The sequence below is a fragment of the Medicago sativa genome, chromosome 4 (genome assembly GCF_051527215.1).
Source record: "Medicago sativa cultivar Bolivia chromosome 4, Bolivia_mono, whole genome shotgun sequence".
Taxonomy (NCBI): domain Eukaryota; kingdom Viridiplantae; phylum Streptophyta; class Magnoliopsida; order Fabales; family Fabaceae; genus Medicago; species Medicago sativa.
In genome coordinates, this window is record NC_140752.1 from 46,607,466 (window position 1) to 46,625,857 (window position 18,392).

The window sequence follows — 18,392 nt, forward strand, 5'->3', positions numbered from 1 at the left end:
GCGTGGTGCACTTGGGCTGACGTGTTCCTTCAGCTGCAGAGCCTTGAGGAGGTGTAAGTTTATGCCACGTGTCAACGTGTTGTTGGTCGTCTGATCGGTCCAGAATAGTTTCAATGAGAAACTATACTTCTTTGATTAGGGTTTCACGATGAAACCCTTCTTATTTTTTAGATTCGATTAATAATGTTTTTATTCAGTTTATAATCTAAAGTCTGATTTAATTCTTATATGTCCGCTTTTATCAAAATCCTTGATGGAGAAATATTAGGACTAACAACCCTCGCTTAGTTTCTAATATAATTGAATCTAAGTATGAATTTAGGGCTATAACTCATCTTTCAGGACCCTCGTAATTTGCAAGGATGAATTGCGGGGAAAGTTAATTCCACATAACTTTAACGGGGTTTTTTTTTTTTGAAAAAGCTAAATAGCCCACCCAAATTGGCACCAGAGAGAATCAAACATGAGACCTTGCCGAGGAGCACACTCCCAAGACCCAAACCAATACCACCAGGCCAACCCAAGTGGGTTCATAACTTTAACGGGGTTATGTTCTACTTTCTTAATTTCAATATAAGGAATTTTATAAATGAATGATTTCTTAATTTAATTTCCAACAAATACGAAGGGGGGATTCTAGCATTCCCTAATCGTCGTTAAACATCTGAATCAACCATACATAATCTCACATTGGGTAGGAAAATTAAAACCGTAAAACCACTCGATCTTTTATTTTATTTGATTTTTCTAAATAAGTTATGCTAATTACCAAGTTGAACGATAATCCATGTGGAGACGATTAACTTACTACTATATTACTTGATACAATTTGATGCAGTTGCAAATTTAGATTCCTAGACTTATCTCTCCATAAAGCATGCAAACACTTCATATTTTCGTACATTATTTACCGATCTCATCGTCTCAAAGCTTAAGTAAGCAATTTCAATCGTAAGAATATATATTTTTGCAATTTCCAACAATTTGTAAGTCTCATTCAAGCCATATTTTTTATTCATTCATCAAAATATTATTTTTGTCTTAATTTTTATTCTACTCATTAATTCTTAACATTTCAGCAATCTAAAAAATTAAAATAAAAGATAGAAGAAAATCTAAATAATACCATTTATTGTCTTATTTAATTTTTTTACAATCATTTTAGACTAGATTACAAAATCCACAACCACAAGGATTGTGAAAATAGATAAAGTAAAAATTTAAACTTATGGGTGCAAATATAATAACATAATTTTCTTAAAAAAAAAAACACTATAACTAGATGACAACTCGTTGAATTTTCTAAAATAATCTTAGGGGATCATCTCAATCACACCCACATATACCCCCTGATAAGGAATGGGGAAGAATTTCCAACACAATACACTTCGGTTGAAGATGAAATGGGCATATCTTTGTTTGACAATCAAAATCTTGAGTACAGTTAATAATATTCGCTGAAATGAAAAAAGAGAATAGAAGACTTTACTTGAATGAGATAAAATAAAACATAGTTAGTAACTATGGAAAATAGAAAAGGATAAAAATTGGTTACCGTCAACGGTCATTGCAAAAGGAAACAGGGAAATAAAGATAATCATAACATTAACAAATTTAATAACTTCAGCCATATTTTCAACCCTTTGCATTGCATGTAAGAAATATTATATGGTTTACTCACGTTACAATTTACATATATTATATAGTTTTTAGCGCTACCGATTGGTAAAAAAAACCTTCCTAAAATTAGAATCATTGTTAAATATCTCTTAAGTACAACAAAGTGTTATTTTTGTCCCTTTAGCACCCTTGGTAAACCGGTCACATAAAAAACCTATTGAATCAAAATAATTCATTTTGTTTTACAAATAATCCATTATTTTATAATTTTTCATGAGAGAAAAGAAATAACAAAAAAAATAGGAATAATAGCATCGGGTTTTATGAACCCTAGACTATAACCAAGCTATCACTAATGTATATGTTATGTTTAATATTCATCAATAATTCCTCAAGATATCATTTATGTTTTTTACTGAATCAAGAGTGAGGAAGACATCAAGGAACCATTGGACATCCCGACTAGGTCGGCACCCTCAGGGGACTCCAATCCTCTGCCACTCACCCATATATTATATATATAGAAAAACGGAAAAAAAATATGTACAAGAGGGGGGCCAAACCAGACCTTCAAAAGAAAACAACAATAAGAAATTACGGGAAAAAAAAATTAGGTAACCCAAAACGGTCCCTAAAAAAATCCTCCTGAAAAAAACGGGCATAATATCCCACCAAACCGTGTCTGAGAGAGTGTGACCGAGACTAACAAGTTTATCCGCGCAACCACTACCTTCTCGGTAAATGTGAGAGGAAAGAACCTCTAACCCATGAGAAAAACAATTGTAGGGTTATTAGTTTATTAATTTATCACGATCCTCATGAATTTTCTATTCTATCAACTTATTACAGTTATGCAAGTTGTGGTAGTATGTTATACTTGCCATAAATTTGTGTTGTTGGGTATTTGAGTATTGGCCTCGTTGTTGCTAAAACAAATACTCTTGCATGTGTTGAGGCAAAATCCTTATTTAATTTTAAAGATAATAAACCATTATGATTAAATAATTAATGGACTTTGATTTATTCCTTGGTATTTAACTTGTGCTCTTGAGTGTTTTACTAAGACAGGAACAAGGTTTAAATCATACCAAGAATCAAGAAATCAAAGGACATTTGAATTCATAATCTAATACTGAGGTCAGAAAGTTAGATCAGAATGCTGCTCAGAGATGAGAATGTTCAAGCAGAGATCAGAAGGTTGTTCTTACACAAGCCCATAATCTCAAGATCATTGATCAAGGTATGCAAGGCACACGTGACAAAAATAAATGTCAAGGAAAGTACATTTGCATGGATCAATCAAGCAATAAAGGCATATACAAGGATTATGTCAAAAAGGATACTCAATGTTCATTTAAGACTATGAACAATGAAGTACTAAGAATATTCGAAAAGGGAATATCATCCTAAGTGAAACAAAAGGAACATTCTGATGATCAGAATGTTCAGCTCTGCACATGCTTACTTTATGAACATTACAATAGGTTAAAAAGCAAAAAGCAAAAGCAAAGCAAATCTGTCCTGCTCAATCAGAGACAGACATGCGTGGGAGTTGGTACAGTACATAGACCACAAAATCCCTCAAAGCATGGGCATGAAGATGCATAATCCACTTTATCTCTCCTGCACCAGTCCCTAGGCAAATCTTGGAAAGCAACTTTCTGATGTATGTGGAAAAGCCACTACTCTTGGATATTGCCCAGAAATTCATATGAAACGCATATGAGGTCAGGATATCATCAGATTAGAGTAAAGGCGGAAGATATATCCAAAACTGCGTTCCGAACAAGGTATGGACACTATGACTATTCTGTGATGCCATTTGGAGTGTCTAATGCGCCAGGTGTTTTCATGGAATATATGAATAGAATATTTCATCCTTTTCTGGACCGTTTTGTGGTGGTGTTTATCGATGATATTTTTGTGTATTCGAAGTCAGAAGAAGAGCATGCCGAGCATTTGAGGATTGTGTTAGGAGTCTTGAAGGAGAAGAAGTTGTTTGCTAAGTTGTCGAAGTGTGAGTTTTGGTTGCGTGAAGTGATTTTGCTTGGTCATGTGATTTCTAAAGGTGGTATTGTCGTGGATCCGTCGAAGGTTGATGCAGTGTTGCAGTGGGAATCACCTAAGTCTGTTTTTGAAGTTAGAAGCTTTCTTGGTTTGGCAGGTTATTATCAGATATTCATTGAGGGATTCTCTAAGTTGGCGTTGCCATTGACGTAGTTGACTCGGAAAGGACAAGCTTATGTTTGGGATGCCAAGTGTGAGAAGAGTTTCCAAGAGTTGAAGAAGAGGTTGACTTCAGCCCCAGTGTTGATTTTGCAGAATCCGAAGGAATCGTTTGTTGTGTATTGTGATGCTTCTAAGATGGGTCTTGGTGGTGTGCTTATGCAGAATCGTCAGGTTGTGGCTTATACTTCGAGGCAGTTGAAAGTGCATGAGAAGAATTATCCAACTCATGATTTGGAATTGGCGGCAGTGGTGTATGTGTTGAATATTTGGAGGCATTATTTGTATGGTTCTAAGTTTGAAGTGTTCAGTGACCACAAGAGTTTGAAGTACTTGTTTGACCAGAAAGAGTTGAATATGAGGCAGAGGAGATGGTTGGAGTATCTTAAGGATTTCAATTTTCAGTTAAGTTATCACCCTGGGAAGGCGAATGTTGTTGCTGATGCTTTGAGTAGGAAGTCGTTGCATATGTCTGCTTTGATGGTTATAGAGTTGGAATTGATTGAGCAGTTTCGAGATTTGAGTTTGGTTAGTGAGTTGACACCGGAGGGTGTGAGGTTGGGAATGTTGAAGCTAACGTGTAATATTTTGGACGAGATTAAGAATGGTCAGAAGGAAGATTTGGAACTTGTTGATCGTGCGGTGTTGGTTAACCAAGGTAAGGGTGGAGACTTCAGATTGGGTGAGAACGGTGTTTTGATGTTTCATGATCGTGTTTGTGTACCAGGTGTTCCTGAGCTTAAGAGACGGATTTTGGAAGAAGGACACAGAAGTAGTTTGAGTATTCATCCATGAGCGACTAAGATATATCAGGATTTGAAGAAGTTGTTTTGGTGGTCTGGAATGAAGAAGGAGAGTGCAGAGTTTGTGTCTGCTTGTTTGGTATGTCAGAAGTCTAAGATTGAACATCAGAGACCGTCGGGTTTAATGCAACCGTTGTTTGTGCTAGAATGGAAGTGGGATAATATCTCTATGGATTTTGTTGGAGCCTTGCCGAAGACTGTGAAGGGTTTTGATTCGATTTGGGTAATTGTGGATCGGTTGACGAAGTCGGCACATTTTGTTCCTATCAAGACCGGTATGTCTGTGGCAAAGTTGGCTGAGATCTACATTGAGCAGATTGTTAGATTGCATGGTATTCCTTCTAGTATTGTGTCCGATCGGGATACGAGGTTTACTTCTAAGTTTTGGGTGAGTTTACAAGTTGCTTTGGGAACTAAGTTGAGGTTGAGTTCTGCTTATCATCCCCAGACTGATGGTCAGACGGAGAGGACTATTCAAAGTTTGGAAGATTTGTTGAAAGCTTGTGTTTTGGAGCAAGGTGTCAGTTGGGCCGAATGTTTACCATTGATTGAGTTTACTTACAACAACAGTTTTCATTCTAGCATCGGGATGGCACCGTTTGAGGCTTTGTATGGTCGGAGGTGTAGGACGCCGTTGTGTTGGTATGAGTCAAGTGAAAGTGCTATGTTAGGACCGGGAGTTGTGCAAGAAACTACGGAAAAGGTTAAGATGATTCAAGAGAAGATGAGAGCATCTCAGAGTAGGCAGAAGAGTTATCATGATAAGAGGAGGAAGGACATTGAGTTTCAGGTGGGTGATCATGTGTGTTTGAGAGTGAATCTTGTAACCGGTGTTGGTCGTGCTTTGAAGTGTCGGAAGCGGACTCCTCGTTTTGTTGGACCGTTTGAGATTATTGAGAAGGTTGGGGTTGTAGCGTATCGGATTGCGTTACCACCATCTTTGTCGAATCTTCATGATGTGTTTCATGTGTCACAGTTGCAGAAGTATGTGTATGATGCGTCTCATGTGATTCAAGTGGATGATTTGGAAGTAAGAGATAATTTGACCGTTGAGACTTGGCCAGTTAGGATTGAGAATCGTGAAGTGAAGCGTTTGCGTGGCAAGGAGATCGTTTTGGTTAAAGTGATTTGGGTTGGACCAACTGGTGAGAGTGCCACTTGGGAATCGGAGAGTAGGATGAGGGTTTCGTATCCAGAGTTGTTTCCTTCAGGTAATTTTCGAGGGCGAAAATTCTTTTAGTGGGGGAGAGTTGTAACAGCCCGATTTTTCGCTATATTTATTTTTTTATTTATTTAATTGCTTTTATGTGTGTTTGTATGTGCTCTTACGTGATTATTTGCCTCTGTGAATATTTTTGGTTGGGACTTGTAGAATTCGGTGTTAGAAGGGTATTTTAGTCATTTTGGACTTAGGGGTATTTTGGTCATTTTAAGAGTAGGGGTAATTTTGTAATTTTGATGAGGATTATTTTTAGTGCTTAGTGAGAGTGGTTATTTTACTAAGTGCTAGGGAGTTGTAGTGAATTGTTTTATTACCGGTAAGTGACCGTTAGTATTGCATTTTACCGTTAAGTTAAGTGTGTAGTAACATTTTGGGTTAGAATAGAAATAGGTTAGGCCCATTAAGGCATTGTGAGTTGAGCCCAATTAGATAGAACCTATATAAACTCTTGTTAGTAGAGAAAATAGGGTTTTTACCAACATTTTCAATTAAGAAGAGATAGAGATAGAGAGAAGACAAAGGTTTGAAGAGGAGATCTAGAGAAGGCTAGAGGTAGGTCAAGCTTCAAGGATTGGAGCTAGGGTTGGATCTAAAGTGAAGCCTTAGTGTTGATTGTGAAGAATTAAGGTGAGGGGGTTAGACTTTAATCATAATTAATAAGTTGTAGATTCTACCCTAATTCTTTCATTAAGTGGTTAATTTGATTTTAGATGTAGAAATTCGTGGTTAATTGTGATGACATGATTATGCGCATGAATTGAATGTTAATTGTGTTGTTGTTGTTGAATTTGTATGTTGAAATGGGTTGATATGCATATGCCATGTTCTTGTGGAAAATTTATGATGAATGATGTTGTGGTTGTTGAATTGTGAATGATTTCATGTTCAAATGTTGTTGTTGTTGTTGTTAGATATGTTGTTGTTGAATTGATGCATTGGGTATCATGAATTTGGTGAATTGGTGATGAAATTGTGGTTGTTGAGAAAATGTTGGTGAAATGGTGAATTTTGTCAAATTGATGTTTTAATCTCAAAACTTGTATATGTTTAAGTGTTTTGAAGTGTATATGACATGTAAACATCTTTGGGATTAAGTTTTGGGGATTGGAAAGATCAAAATGGGGATTTTGGGGTGAAAGAGGTTGGAACCCGTAACAATTTTTGACAGAAACTGATACAGCACGCTTAAGCGTGCTGCAGCGTGCTCTAAGCAAGCAGCTTCTGGAGTTATGACGCTTAAGCGTTCTCCAAGCATGCTCCGAGCGTGCTAATTCCAGAAGCTACTGGAACTTGGACGCTTAAGCGTGCAGAGGACGCTTAAGCGTGCAGCTTCTAGTTCAGCCATTTTTATTTCATCGCTTCGTGCACTTGGGGACCAATCCGGGCTTTCTAAAATGTTTCTTTGGACTTGTTTAACCTCTGTTTATACACCTAATCCTACTGGAACATCGTTTGGAACGAATTGGACTTGGTTTTGTGAATTGAACTTAAACTTTGAAAAATGGTTCAAACGTCGATTTTTTCGAAAACTGGTTTTTCTCCGAAAATTGAAGTAGGATCAGAGTTGTATAATGTTTATAAGATTTCTAAAAATGGTTGTGATTGGTTTCATCAAGTCTTAACATGTTTTGCTTTGAAAATGGCATTCTTTTGGAAAAATGAATAATAGAGACGAGCTTTGGGAATTTCATGATTTCGTCGTGTTTAACTAGTGAAATGCAATTGTATGCCCTACTGAACTTATATGTGGTCTAGAGGTATACTTAGTTGAGGCATTGAATCTTGTTTACTTGGTGTTAGTTCAAAAGCTTCAATTATTTTAAAATGGTGAATTTAGAGACGAAATTTGATGAAAATGGTTTTATGAGTCGAATGCTTTATGAATCCTCTATGGATAGTTTGTTATGATTGTAAGAAGATGTTTGAATGATTGTTAGGTGAAGAATATGGTGTTTGTTATCATATGTTGTATTGAATGGAGTTGTTGAACTTTATGAAAAAGTTGAATGTTGATGATAGCCGTTGAATATAGCCGTTGAATATAGCTGTTGAATTGTTGTGAACATAGTCATAGTGGATTGAGTCATAAGTTCATGCATCATATGTCGTGTCGGATGTTATATCCATATAGCCGTTGACTATAGCCGTTGATAATGATGTTTTTGTTGCATCATGGGTGACGACCTTGAGGAGATTTGGTACCACATGCATATATGTGTCGAGTTAGGCGCATATCATTATAGCATGAGTCTTGAATGTTGCAATTAATGATGAATGTGATGAAGGTGTAGTTGATGTATGTGTGATGAATACATATGTTTGTATTATTCGAAAATCTTATGCGAATGAATATGTGGAGGTTAATTATTCATGTTATTAAGTGAAGAATTGAACTGTTATATATAAATGTTTAGTTGATTGCATTGATTATGATTAATGTAATGCTAACCTCCAATGGTTTCGACCGCCTACCTGTCTGTATGGATGGGTAAACGTTGTGCAGGATTAGTCGCTTGGTGAGTTGCTTGTTGGATGTTTGGATAGCGGGAGCTTTCTCCGCTGTCGTGTCTTAGAGTAGAACAGGCTCTGATTAGGCTGTAGCGTCTTTCTGTTTTGTTGGACTCTGTTGTTATGTTGTTGATATTTTTCCCATTTGTCGGGACTTGGAGGATTATTACCTGATGATGTTATTTGACCATGGCATGTATTTATACCTGGAGATTTATGTTGTATCCGCTGCTACTATTGAGAATTATATATGCATGCTAGATGTTGTTTTGTTGAGACGTAGCGTCTATTTATTGAATATTTGTTATATTCGCGTGTTTTATCGCTTTAATAGAAATAGGGCGTTACATGTAGGGTGATCGTCAAGCGGGGGCACACTTTTGTGTGGCGTGGTGCACTTGGGCTGACGTGTTCCTTCAGCTGCGGAGCCTTGAGGAGGTGTAAGTTTATGCCACGTGTCAACGTGTTGTTGGTCGTCTGATCGGTCCAGAACAGTTTCAATGAGAAACTAAACTTCTTTGATTAGGGTTTCACGATGAAACCCTTCTTATTTTTTAGATTCGATTAATAATGTTTTTATTCAGTTTATAATCTAAAGTCTGATTTAATTCTTATATGTCCGCTTTTATCAAAATCCTTGATGGAGAAATATTAGGGCTAACAACCCTCACTTAGTTTCTAATATAATTGAATCTAAGTATGAATTTAGGGCTATAACTCATCTTTCAGGACCCTCGTAATTTGCAAGGATGAATTGCGGGGAAAGTTATTTCCACATAACTTTAACGAGTTTTTTTTTTTTGAAGAAGCTAAATAGCCCACCCAAATTGGCACCAGAGAGAATCAAACATGAGACCTTGCGGAGGAGCACACTCCCAAGACCCAAACCAATACCACCAGGCCAACCCAAGTGGGTTCATAACTTTAACGGGGTTATGTTCTACTTTCTTAATTTCAATATAAGGAATTTTATAAATGAATGATTTCTTAATTTAATTTCCAACAAATACGAAGGGGGGATTCTAGCATTCCCTAATCGTCGTTAAACATCTGAATCAACCCTAAAACCACTCGATCTTTTATTTTATTTGATTTTTCTAAATAAGTTATGCTAATTACCAAGTTGAACGATAATCCATGTGGAGACGATTAACTTACTACTATATTACTTGATACAATTTGATGCAGTTGCAAATTTAGATTCCTAGACTTATCTCTCCATAAAGCATGCAAACACTTCATATTTTCGTACATTATTTACCGATTCCTAGACTTATCTCTCCATAAAGATAGAAGAAAATCTAAATAATATCATTTATTGTCTTATATAATTTTTTTACAATCATTTTAGACTAGATTACAAAATCCACAACTACAAGGATTGTGAAAATAGATAAAGTAAAAATTTAAACTTACGGGTGCAAATATAATAACATAATTTTCTTAAAAAAAAAAACACTATAACTAGATGACAACTCGTTGAATTTTCTAAAATAATCTTAGGGGATCATCTCAATCACACCCACATATACCCCCTGATAAGGAATGGGGAAGAATTTCCAACACAATACACTTCGGTTGAAGATGAAATGGGCATATCTTTGTTTGACAATCAAAATCTTGAGTACAGTTAATAATATTCGCTGAAATGAAAAAAGAGAATAGAAGACTTTACTTGAATGAGATAAAATAAAACATAGTTAGTAACTATGGAAAATAGAAAAGGATAAAAATTGGTTACCGTCAACGGTCATTGCAAAAGGAAATAGGGAAATAAAGATAATCATAACATTAACAAATTTAATAACTTCAGCCATATTTTCAACCCTTTGCATTGCATGTAAGAAATATTATATGGTTTACTCACGTTACAATTTACATATATTATATAGTTTTTAGCGCTACCGATTGGTAAAAAAAACCTTCCTAAAATTAGAATCATTGTTAAATATCTCTTAAGTACAACAAAGTGTTAATTTTGTCCCTTTAGCACCCTTGGTAAACCGGTCACATAAAAAACCTATTGAATCAAAATAATTCATTTTGTTTTACAAATAATCCATTATTTTATAATTTTTCATGAGAGAAAAGAAATAAAAAAAAAATAGGAATAATAGCATCGGGTTTTGTGAACGCTAGACTATCACCAAGCTATCACTAATGTATATGTTATGTTTAATATTCATCAATAATTCCTCAAGATATCATTTATGTTTTTTACTGAATCAAGAGTGAGGAAGACATCAAGGAACCGTTGGACATCCCGACTAGGTCGGCACCCTCAGGGGACTCCAATCCTCTGCCACTCACCCATATATTATATATATAGAAAAACGGAAAAAAATATGTACAAGAGGGGGGCCAAACCAGACCTTCAAAAGAAAACAACAATAAGAAATTACGGAAAAAAAAATTAGGTAACCCAAAACGGTCCCTAAAAAAATCCTCCCGAAAAAAAAGGGGCATAATATCCCACCAAACCGTGTCTGAGAGAGTGTGACCGAGACTAACAAGTTTATCCGCGCAACCACTACCTTCTCGGTAAATGTGAGAGGAAAGAACCTCTAACCCATGAGAAAAACAATTGTAGGGTTATTAGTTTATTAATTTACCACGATCCTCATGAATTTTCTATTCTATCGACTTATTACAGTTATGCAAGTTGTGGTAGTATGTTATACTTGCCATAAATTTGTGTTGTTGGGTATTTGAGTATTGGCCTCGTTGTTGCTAAAACAAATACTCTTGTATGTGTTGAGGCAAAATCCCTAATTAATTTTAAAGATAATAAACCATTATGATTAAATAATTAATGGACTTTGATTTATTCCTTGGTATTTAACTTGTGCTCTTGAGTGTTTTACTAAGACAGGAACAAGGTTTAAATCATACCAAGAATCAAGAAATCAAAGGACATTTGAATTCATAATCTAATACTGAGGTCAGAAAGTTAGATCAGAATGTTGTTCAGAGATGAGAATGTTCAAGCAGAGATCAGAAGGTTGTTCTTACACAAGCCCATAATCTCAAGAACATTGATCAAGGTATGCAAGGCACACGTGACAAAAATAAATGTCAAGGAAAGTACATTTGCATGGATCAATCAAGCAATAAAGGCATATACAAGGATTATGTCAAAAAGGATACTCAATGTTCATTTAAGACTATGAACATTGAAGTACTAAGAATATTCGAAAAGGGAATATCATCCTAAGTGAAACAAAAGGAACATTATGATGATCAGAATGTTCAGCTCTGCACATGCTTACTTTATGAACAGTACAATAGGTTAAAAAGCAAAAAGCAAAAGCAAAGCAAATCTGTCCTGCTCAATCAGAGACAGACATGCGTGGGAGTTGGTACAGTACATAGACCACACAATCCCTCAAAGCATGGGCATGAAGATGCATAATCCACTTTATCTCTCCTGCACCAGTCCCTAGGCAAATCTTGGAAAGCAACTTTCTGATGTATGTGGAAAAGCCACTACTCTTGGATATTGCCCAGAAATTCATATGAAACAGGAACATTATGATGATCAGAATGTTCAGCTCTGCACATGCTTACTTTATGAACAGTACAATAGGTTAAAAAGGAAAAAGCAAAAGCAAAGCAAATCTGTCCTGCTCAATCAGAGACAGACATGCGTGGGAGTTGGTACAGTACATAGACCACACAATCCCTCAAAGCATGGGCATGAAGATGCATAATCCACTTTATCTCTCCTGCACCAGTCCCTAGGCAAATCTTGGAAAGCAACTTTCTGATGTATGTGGAAAAGCCACTACTCTTGGATATTGCCCAAAAATTCATATGAAACGCATATGATGAACCCAAAAATTCATGTATTCATTCATACATGATGAACCCAGATGAAGATCATCAAGAACACAACAACATTCTGAAGTTCATCCTTGATCAGAATGTTTACCCAGAATTTCAAGTAAAAGCTTGTGGGACCCAGGACACATGGCATAACACCATTGTACATCCTTCAACGGCTATATGAGCCCAAAAACTATATAAATAGAGATCAAAGGCTCAGTATTACTTGCACCATTGCAAAGCATACAAGAAAACATTTGAAACATGTTTGAAGCTCTTGCAATTTGAATTGATCATCACTGAAGACTCTTTCTATCTTCTCTGTAGTGTAAATCAATTCTTTATGTTATCTCTTTTAAAGATAACTTCTTCCATTCCTATTTGTTTGTTTTCAAACATCCAACCTCCATACAAATTGTAATCAAAGTCTCATCTAGCTTTAGGGGGTACTAAAGTGTTAGTTTGAGCAAGAGTTGTAAAAGTCTAAGTTGGTAACTTAGCAACAAGGTGCAAGCCTGCTAAGGCTTAGAGAATATAGAGTTGTAATTGTTCAGGTGAACAAAGATTGTAAGGTGCAGGATTTGAGAAGTTATCTCTAGCATCACAGTGGGAACTCTCACAAGATTGTGAGGACTGAACTAGCCCACATTGGATGAACCACTATTAATCTCTGTGTTCTTTCTCTCTTCTCTATACTCTTTAATTACAGTATACACAACACACACTTACACATCTATTTTATTAAGCAGCTTTTGTGTATGAACTTCAGAACGTTCTGAAGTCAGAATACTAACTTAACTATTCCATGTAAACAACTTGAGAATAACTTTTAAGTTTCAGGATAATTTTTAAAGGGTCACAATTCAAACCCCCGTCCTTGTGACTATTTTATCTACTTCAATTGGCATCAGATCCCGGTTCTAAGGGTTTGACACTTAAACAAGTGTTAGAGAAAAGATTCAGGAAGTATGTCTAAAGTCAAGTACATAGCTGAAGGAGGATCATCAAACACACCACCACTTTTTCATCGATCAAACTCTGGAAAGGCAAGATGGAACTCTTGCTTAAATCTTAAGACAATGATATGTGGACAGTTATCACAGATGGAGACTTTGTTCCAACAACCAAAGAAGGAGCTGTCAAAGAAAAGAGTGCATGCTCAACAGATGAAAAAGCTCAGGTATTATTAAACTCTAAAACTAGGCTTTTTCTATCATGTGCACTAACCATGGAAGAAAGTGAAAGAGTTGATGAATGTAAAAATGCTAAAGAGGTATGGGATACCTTAAGAGTACATCATGAAGGTACATCTCATGTCAAAGAAAATAGAATTGACATTGGAGTCAGAAAGTTTGAAGTCATTGAAATGAGTGAAAATGAAACCATTGATGAGATGTATGCTAAATTTACTACAATAGTAAATGAAATGAGATCTCTTGGAAAGGCATATTCCACTCATGAGAGAATCAGAAAAATATTGAGATGCCTTCCAAGTATGTGGAGACCTATGGTCACTGCAATTACTCAGGCCAAAGATTTAAAATCTATGAACCTGGAAGATCTCATTGGTTCCATGAGAGCTCATGAAGTTGTACTTCAAGGAGACAAACCAGTGAAGAAGGTAAAATCACTTGCCTTGAAAGTCTCTCAGGAAACCTCATCAGTAGCTGATGATGATGTGCAAGAACCACAATAATTTGAAGAAGTTCATGAAGAAGAAGCTGAAGATGAACTTGCACTAATCTCCAAAAGAATACAAAGAATGATGATGAGAAGAAATCAAAAGAAGTTTCCAAACACCATCAACAACACCAGAACTGAAGCTGACAAAAGTCAAGTCACTTGTTTTGGATGCAACAAAATTGGACACTACAAGAGTGAATGTCCTGACATCAAGAAGGTACAAAGAAAACCTCCTTTCAAGAAAAAGGCAATGATCACTTAAGATGATATGGAAGAATCAGAACCTCAAGAAGATGCAGATGCAGACATGGGACTGATGGCTCAGTCAAATGATTAGGAAGAGGTAATTATTTATAAAACTGACTCTTTATATAAAGATCTTGAAAGTAAAATAGATAATCTCTTGCATGATTCAAACTTCTTAACTAATAGATATCATTCATTAATTAAGGAACTTTCTGAAATAAAAGAAGAAATAGAGAAACTTCAAAACAAGTATGATGAATCTAGAAAGATCATACAAATTTTGCAAGACTCTCGTTTTGAAATGTCTGAAAAAACAAAGAGAGTTAAACATAAAACAAAAAGACATTCTTTCTAACCCTTCTGAAATACGAAAGGAAAACATACTTTTGAAAAAGGAAGTTGAAGAATTGAAAAATGATCTTACATGTTTTATAAAGTCGACAGAAGCATTTTAAAACATTTTGGGATCTCAAAGTGAAAGTGCTAAAAAATCTGGCTTAGATTTTAAAGATCCAAGCAAAATCATTGAAAGTTGTGTACCTAAGAAGGTTGAGATGAAAATTAAATGTTCTTATTGTGATAGGTTAGGACATAATGAATCAGCATGTTATGTTAAGAAAAAACTTATTAGAAAAATAAGATTAATCTTAGTTCAGAACGTTCTCATCTCAATAGATCAGAAAGTTCACAAAAGGTTGAGAAGGCTAAGAAGACATGTTTCTACTGTAACAAATCTGATCATACAAGACAGAATGTTACTTTAAGAAAAGATCTCTTAGAAGAACTAACCCTCAAGGACCCAACATTACATGGATACCTAAGGTTTTTATCTTGTCAAATGTAGGTCCTGCCTCAGGGTGCAAGAACAAAGTCATGGTACTTGGATAGTTGCTGTTCTAGGCACATGACAGGTGACAGGAATTGTTTTCTAACCTTTGAAAAGAAGGATGGAGGACCGATGACATTTGGAAACAATGACAAGGGTAAAATCATAGGTAAAGGTACATAGGTAAACCTAACTCTACTAAAATAGAAAATGTTCAGTATGTAGAAGGTTTAAAACACAATCTACTTAGCATAAATCAATTGTGTGATATTGGATTTGAAGTGATCTTTAAGCCTAACATATGTGAAATAAGAAAAACCTCCTCTAACAAACTGTATTTCTCTAGATCAAGAAGAAAGAATTTGTATGTTTTAGAACTAAATGATATGCCTGCTGAATCTTATTTTATGTCTCTTGAAAAAGACAAATGGATTTGGCACAAAAGGGCTGATCATATAAGTATGAAAACCATTGCTAAACTTTCTCAACTTGATCTAGTTAGAGGTTTTCGTAAGATTAGCTTTGAGAAGGACAAGATATGTGAAGCTTGTGTTAAAGGTAAACAAGTAAAAAGTAGTTTTAAAACTATAAAGTTCATTTCAGCTCAGAAACCTTTAGAGCTTCTTCACATTGATCTCTTTGGTCTAGTTCAAACTGCAAGTCTAAATGGAAAAAGATATGGTTTTGTTATTGTTAATGACTTTTCCATATTTACATGGGTTCCATTTTTAAAACACAAAGATGAATCTTCTGAAGCATTTCAAAACTTTTGTAAAAGAGTTCAAAATGAAAAAGGTTCTAATATCATCACAGTAAGGAGTGATCATGGAGGAGAATTTGAAAATGCATCATTCAAAACATTCTTTGATGAAAATGGTATTAAACATAAGTTTTCTTGTGCAAGAACTCCACATCAAAATGGAGTTGTTGAAAGAAAAAATAGAACTTTGCAAGAAATGGCTGGAACAATGTTAAATGAATCAAATGATGAAGATTATTTTTGGGCAGAAGCCATTAACACATCTTGGTACATTTTGAATAGAGTTTCAATAAGAAAGGTTCTTAACAAAATCCTATATGAACTCTTGAAAAACATTAAACCTAGCATACCTTATTTTCACATATTTGGCTGTTATTGCTAAATTCTGAACAATAAAGAAAATTTGGGTAATTTTGATCCTAAATTAGATAAAGCTGTCTTTTTAGGATACTCTACAACTTCTAAAGGTTATAGAGTGTACAATCTAAAAACCCAGACAATTGAAATTAGTATGCATGCCATATTTGATGAGTACGATGAACATTCTCAACCAAAAGAAAGTGACGACACAAAAGTGCCAACACTTTAGAATGTTCCCATTCAAAAGACTGAAAATCTAGTGGAGAAAGAATATGATCAAAATGTTCAGGATCAAACTCTTCAAAGTCAACCTAGAAGTTGGATAATGGTAGCAGATCATCGTGCAGATCAAATCATTGGAAGCACAACTGATGGTGTAAGAACCAGATTGTCCTTTCAAGATAACAACATGGCAATGATTTCTCAATTGGAACCCAAGTCAATCAATGAAGCAATTTATTGATGACTCCTGGATTGAGGCCATGAAGGAAGAACTTTCTCAATCTGAAAGGAACAAAGTTTGGAACTTAGTTCCAAATGATCAAGGCAAAACCATCATTGGAACAAGATGGGTTTTCAGAAACAAACTTGACGAAGAAGGTAAGGTTGTCAGAAACAAAGCAAGGTTAGTTGCTCAAGGTTACTACCAACAAGAAGGAATTGACTATGATGAAACCTTTGCACCAGTGGCAAGGTTAGAAGCCATCAGAATTTTTCTTGCATATACTGCACATAAAAGCATTAAACTTTTTCAAATGGATCTCAAAAGTGCATTTTTAAATGGTTTTCTAAATGAGGAAGTTTATATAAGCCAACCTCATGGCTTCATAAATGACGAAAAACCAAATCATGTTTTCAAACTCACTAAAGCACTCAATGGTCTGAAACAAGCTCCTAGAGCTTGGTATGATAGACTTAGCACATTTTTAATTGAAAATGGATTTTCAAGAGGAAAAATTGATACCACACTTTTTAGAAAAACACATAATTCTGATTTACTTATTGTTCAAGTTTATGTGGATGACATCATTTTTGGTGCTACTAAAGAAAAAATGTGTGAAGAATTTTCCAACCTTATGCAAAGTGAATTTGAGATGAGCATGATGGGTGAACTTGGTTTCTTCCTTGGTTTGCAAATCAAACAACATCCAAATGGAATTTTCATAAGTCAAGAAATGTATGTCAAAGACATTTTTAAGAAATATAAAATGAATGAGGCAAAAATCATGGTCACTCCTATGCATCCATCTTCAAGTTTAGATAAGAATGAGAGTGGAAAATCTATTTCTGAAAAAGAATATAGAGGCATGATAGGTTCATTATTATATTTGACTGCTAGCAGACCTGACATAGTGTTTGCAGTAGGTTTGTGTGCTAAATTTCAAACATGTGCAAAAGAATCTTATTTAACTGCAGTTAAAAGAATCTTTAGATATCTAGCAGTACTACTGATCTTGGCCTTTGGTATAGAAAAGGTTCTCGTTTTGATCTTGCAGCCTATTGTTATGTCGATTATGCTGGAGACAAATTTGAGAGGAAGAGTACAAGTGGCTCCTGTTAATTCTTGGGACAAGCATTGATTGGATGGTCTTGCAGAAAGTAAAACACCATTGCACTCTCCACAACTGAAGTTGAGTATGTATCTGCAGCTAGTTGTTGCTCTCAAATTTTGTGGGTAAGAAATCAGTTGGAAGTCTACTCTCTAAGGTACACAAGTGTCCCTATTTTATGTGATAATACAAGTGCAATAAATCTGTCAAACAATCCTATTCAACATTCTAGGTCTAAGCATATTGAAAGCATCATTTCATAAGAGACCACGTTCAAAAAAAGAATATTGCATTAATCTTTGTTGATACTGAAAATCAACTAGCTGACATTTTCACAAAACCCCTTGTTTAGGATAGATTCAATTTTCTTAAAGGAAAATTGTTAATCTTGAAAATTCCCAATAAAGATTGATTAGTGATCACCGTGGGCCTTAAACTAACCCCCTTGATGTTATCTGATTCAATTCAGATAGATCAATCCCAATCAGAATGTTCATATGATCAGAATGTTCATCAGGATGTTCAAATGATCAAAATGTTCATCAGAATGTTCATCTGAGTGTTCATATGATCAGAATGTTCACAAGTATGTTCATCTGTCCAGGATGTTCAGGAAACTCAGGCTGTTCAGAACTTGGATTCTGGGTCAATAATCTCATATGGAGATTTTGTGTTGACTTTTTCCAGAAATCGTTCCATAATCCCAAGCATTAAATGCTTGATATGGAGCAATTGAGTTTAAGCATTAATCTCCAAATAATGG

The 18,392-nt window shown here is 35.3% G+C and overlaps 1 protein-coding gene and 2 long non-coding RNA genes across 3 annotated transcripts; 1 reads left to right on the forward strand and 2 right to left on the reverse strand.

The window, feature by feature from the left end:
- Positions 1-1,233: 1,233 nt before the first annotated feature.
- LOC146929400 (uncharacterized) lies at positions 1,234-2,270 on the reverse strand. Its single transcript, XR_015008264.1, has 2 exons — positions 1,556-2,270; positions 1,234-1,457 (listed from the first exon to the last, which is right to left on the reverse strand). It is a non-coding gene; the product is annotated as an uncharacterized LOC146929400 (long non-coding RNA).
- Positions 2,271-9,669: 7,399 nt separating this feature from the next.
- On the reverse strand, positions 9,670-10,343 carry LOC146929401 (uncharacterized). The gene is made up of 2 exons (XR_015008265.1): positions 10,121-10,343; positions 9,670-10,022 (listed from the first exon to the last, which is right to left on the reverse strand). It is a non-coding gene; the product is annotated as an uncharacterized LOC146929401 (long non-coding RNA).
- Positions 10,344-13,172: 2,829 nt separating this feature from the next.
- Positions 13,173-13,900, forward strand: LOC146929402 (uncharacterized). The gene is made up of 2 exons (XM_085707309.1): positions 13,173-13,230; positions 13,278-13,900. The coding sequence occupies exons 1-2, from the start codon at positions 13,173-13,175 to the stop codon at positions 13,898-13,900; spliced, it is 681 nt and encodes a 226-aa protein (XP_085563435.1).
- The last annotated feature ends 4,492 nt before the right edge of the window (positions 13,901-18,392 follow it).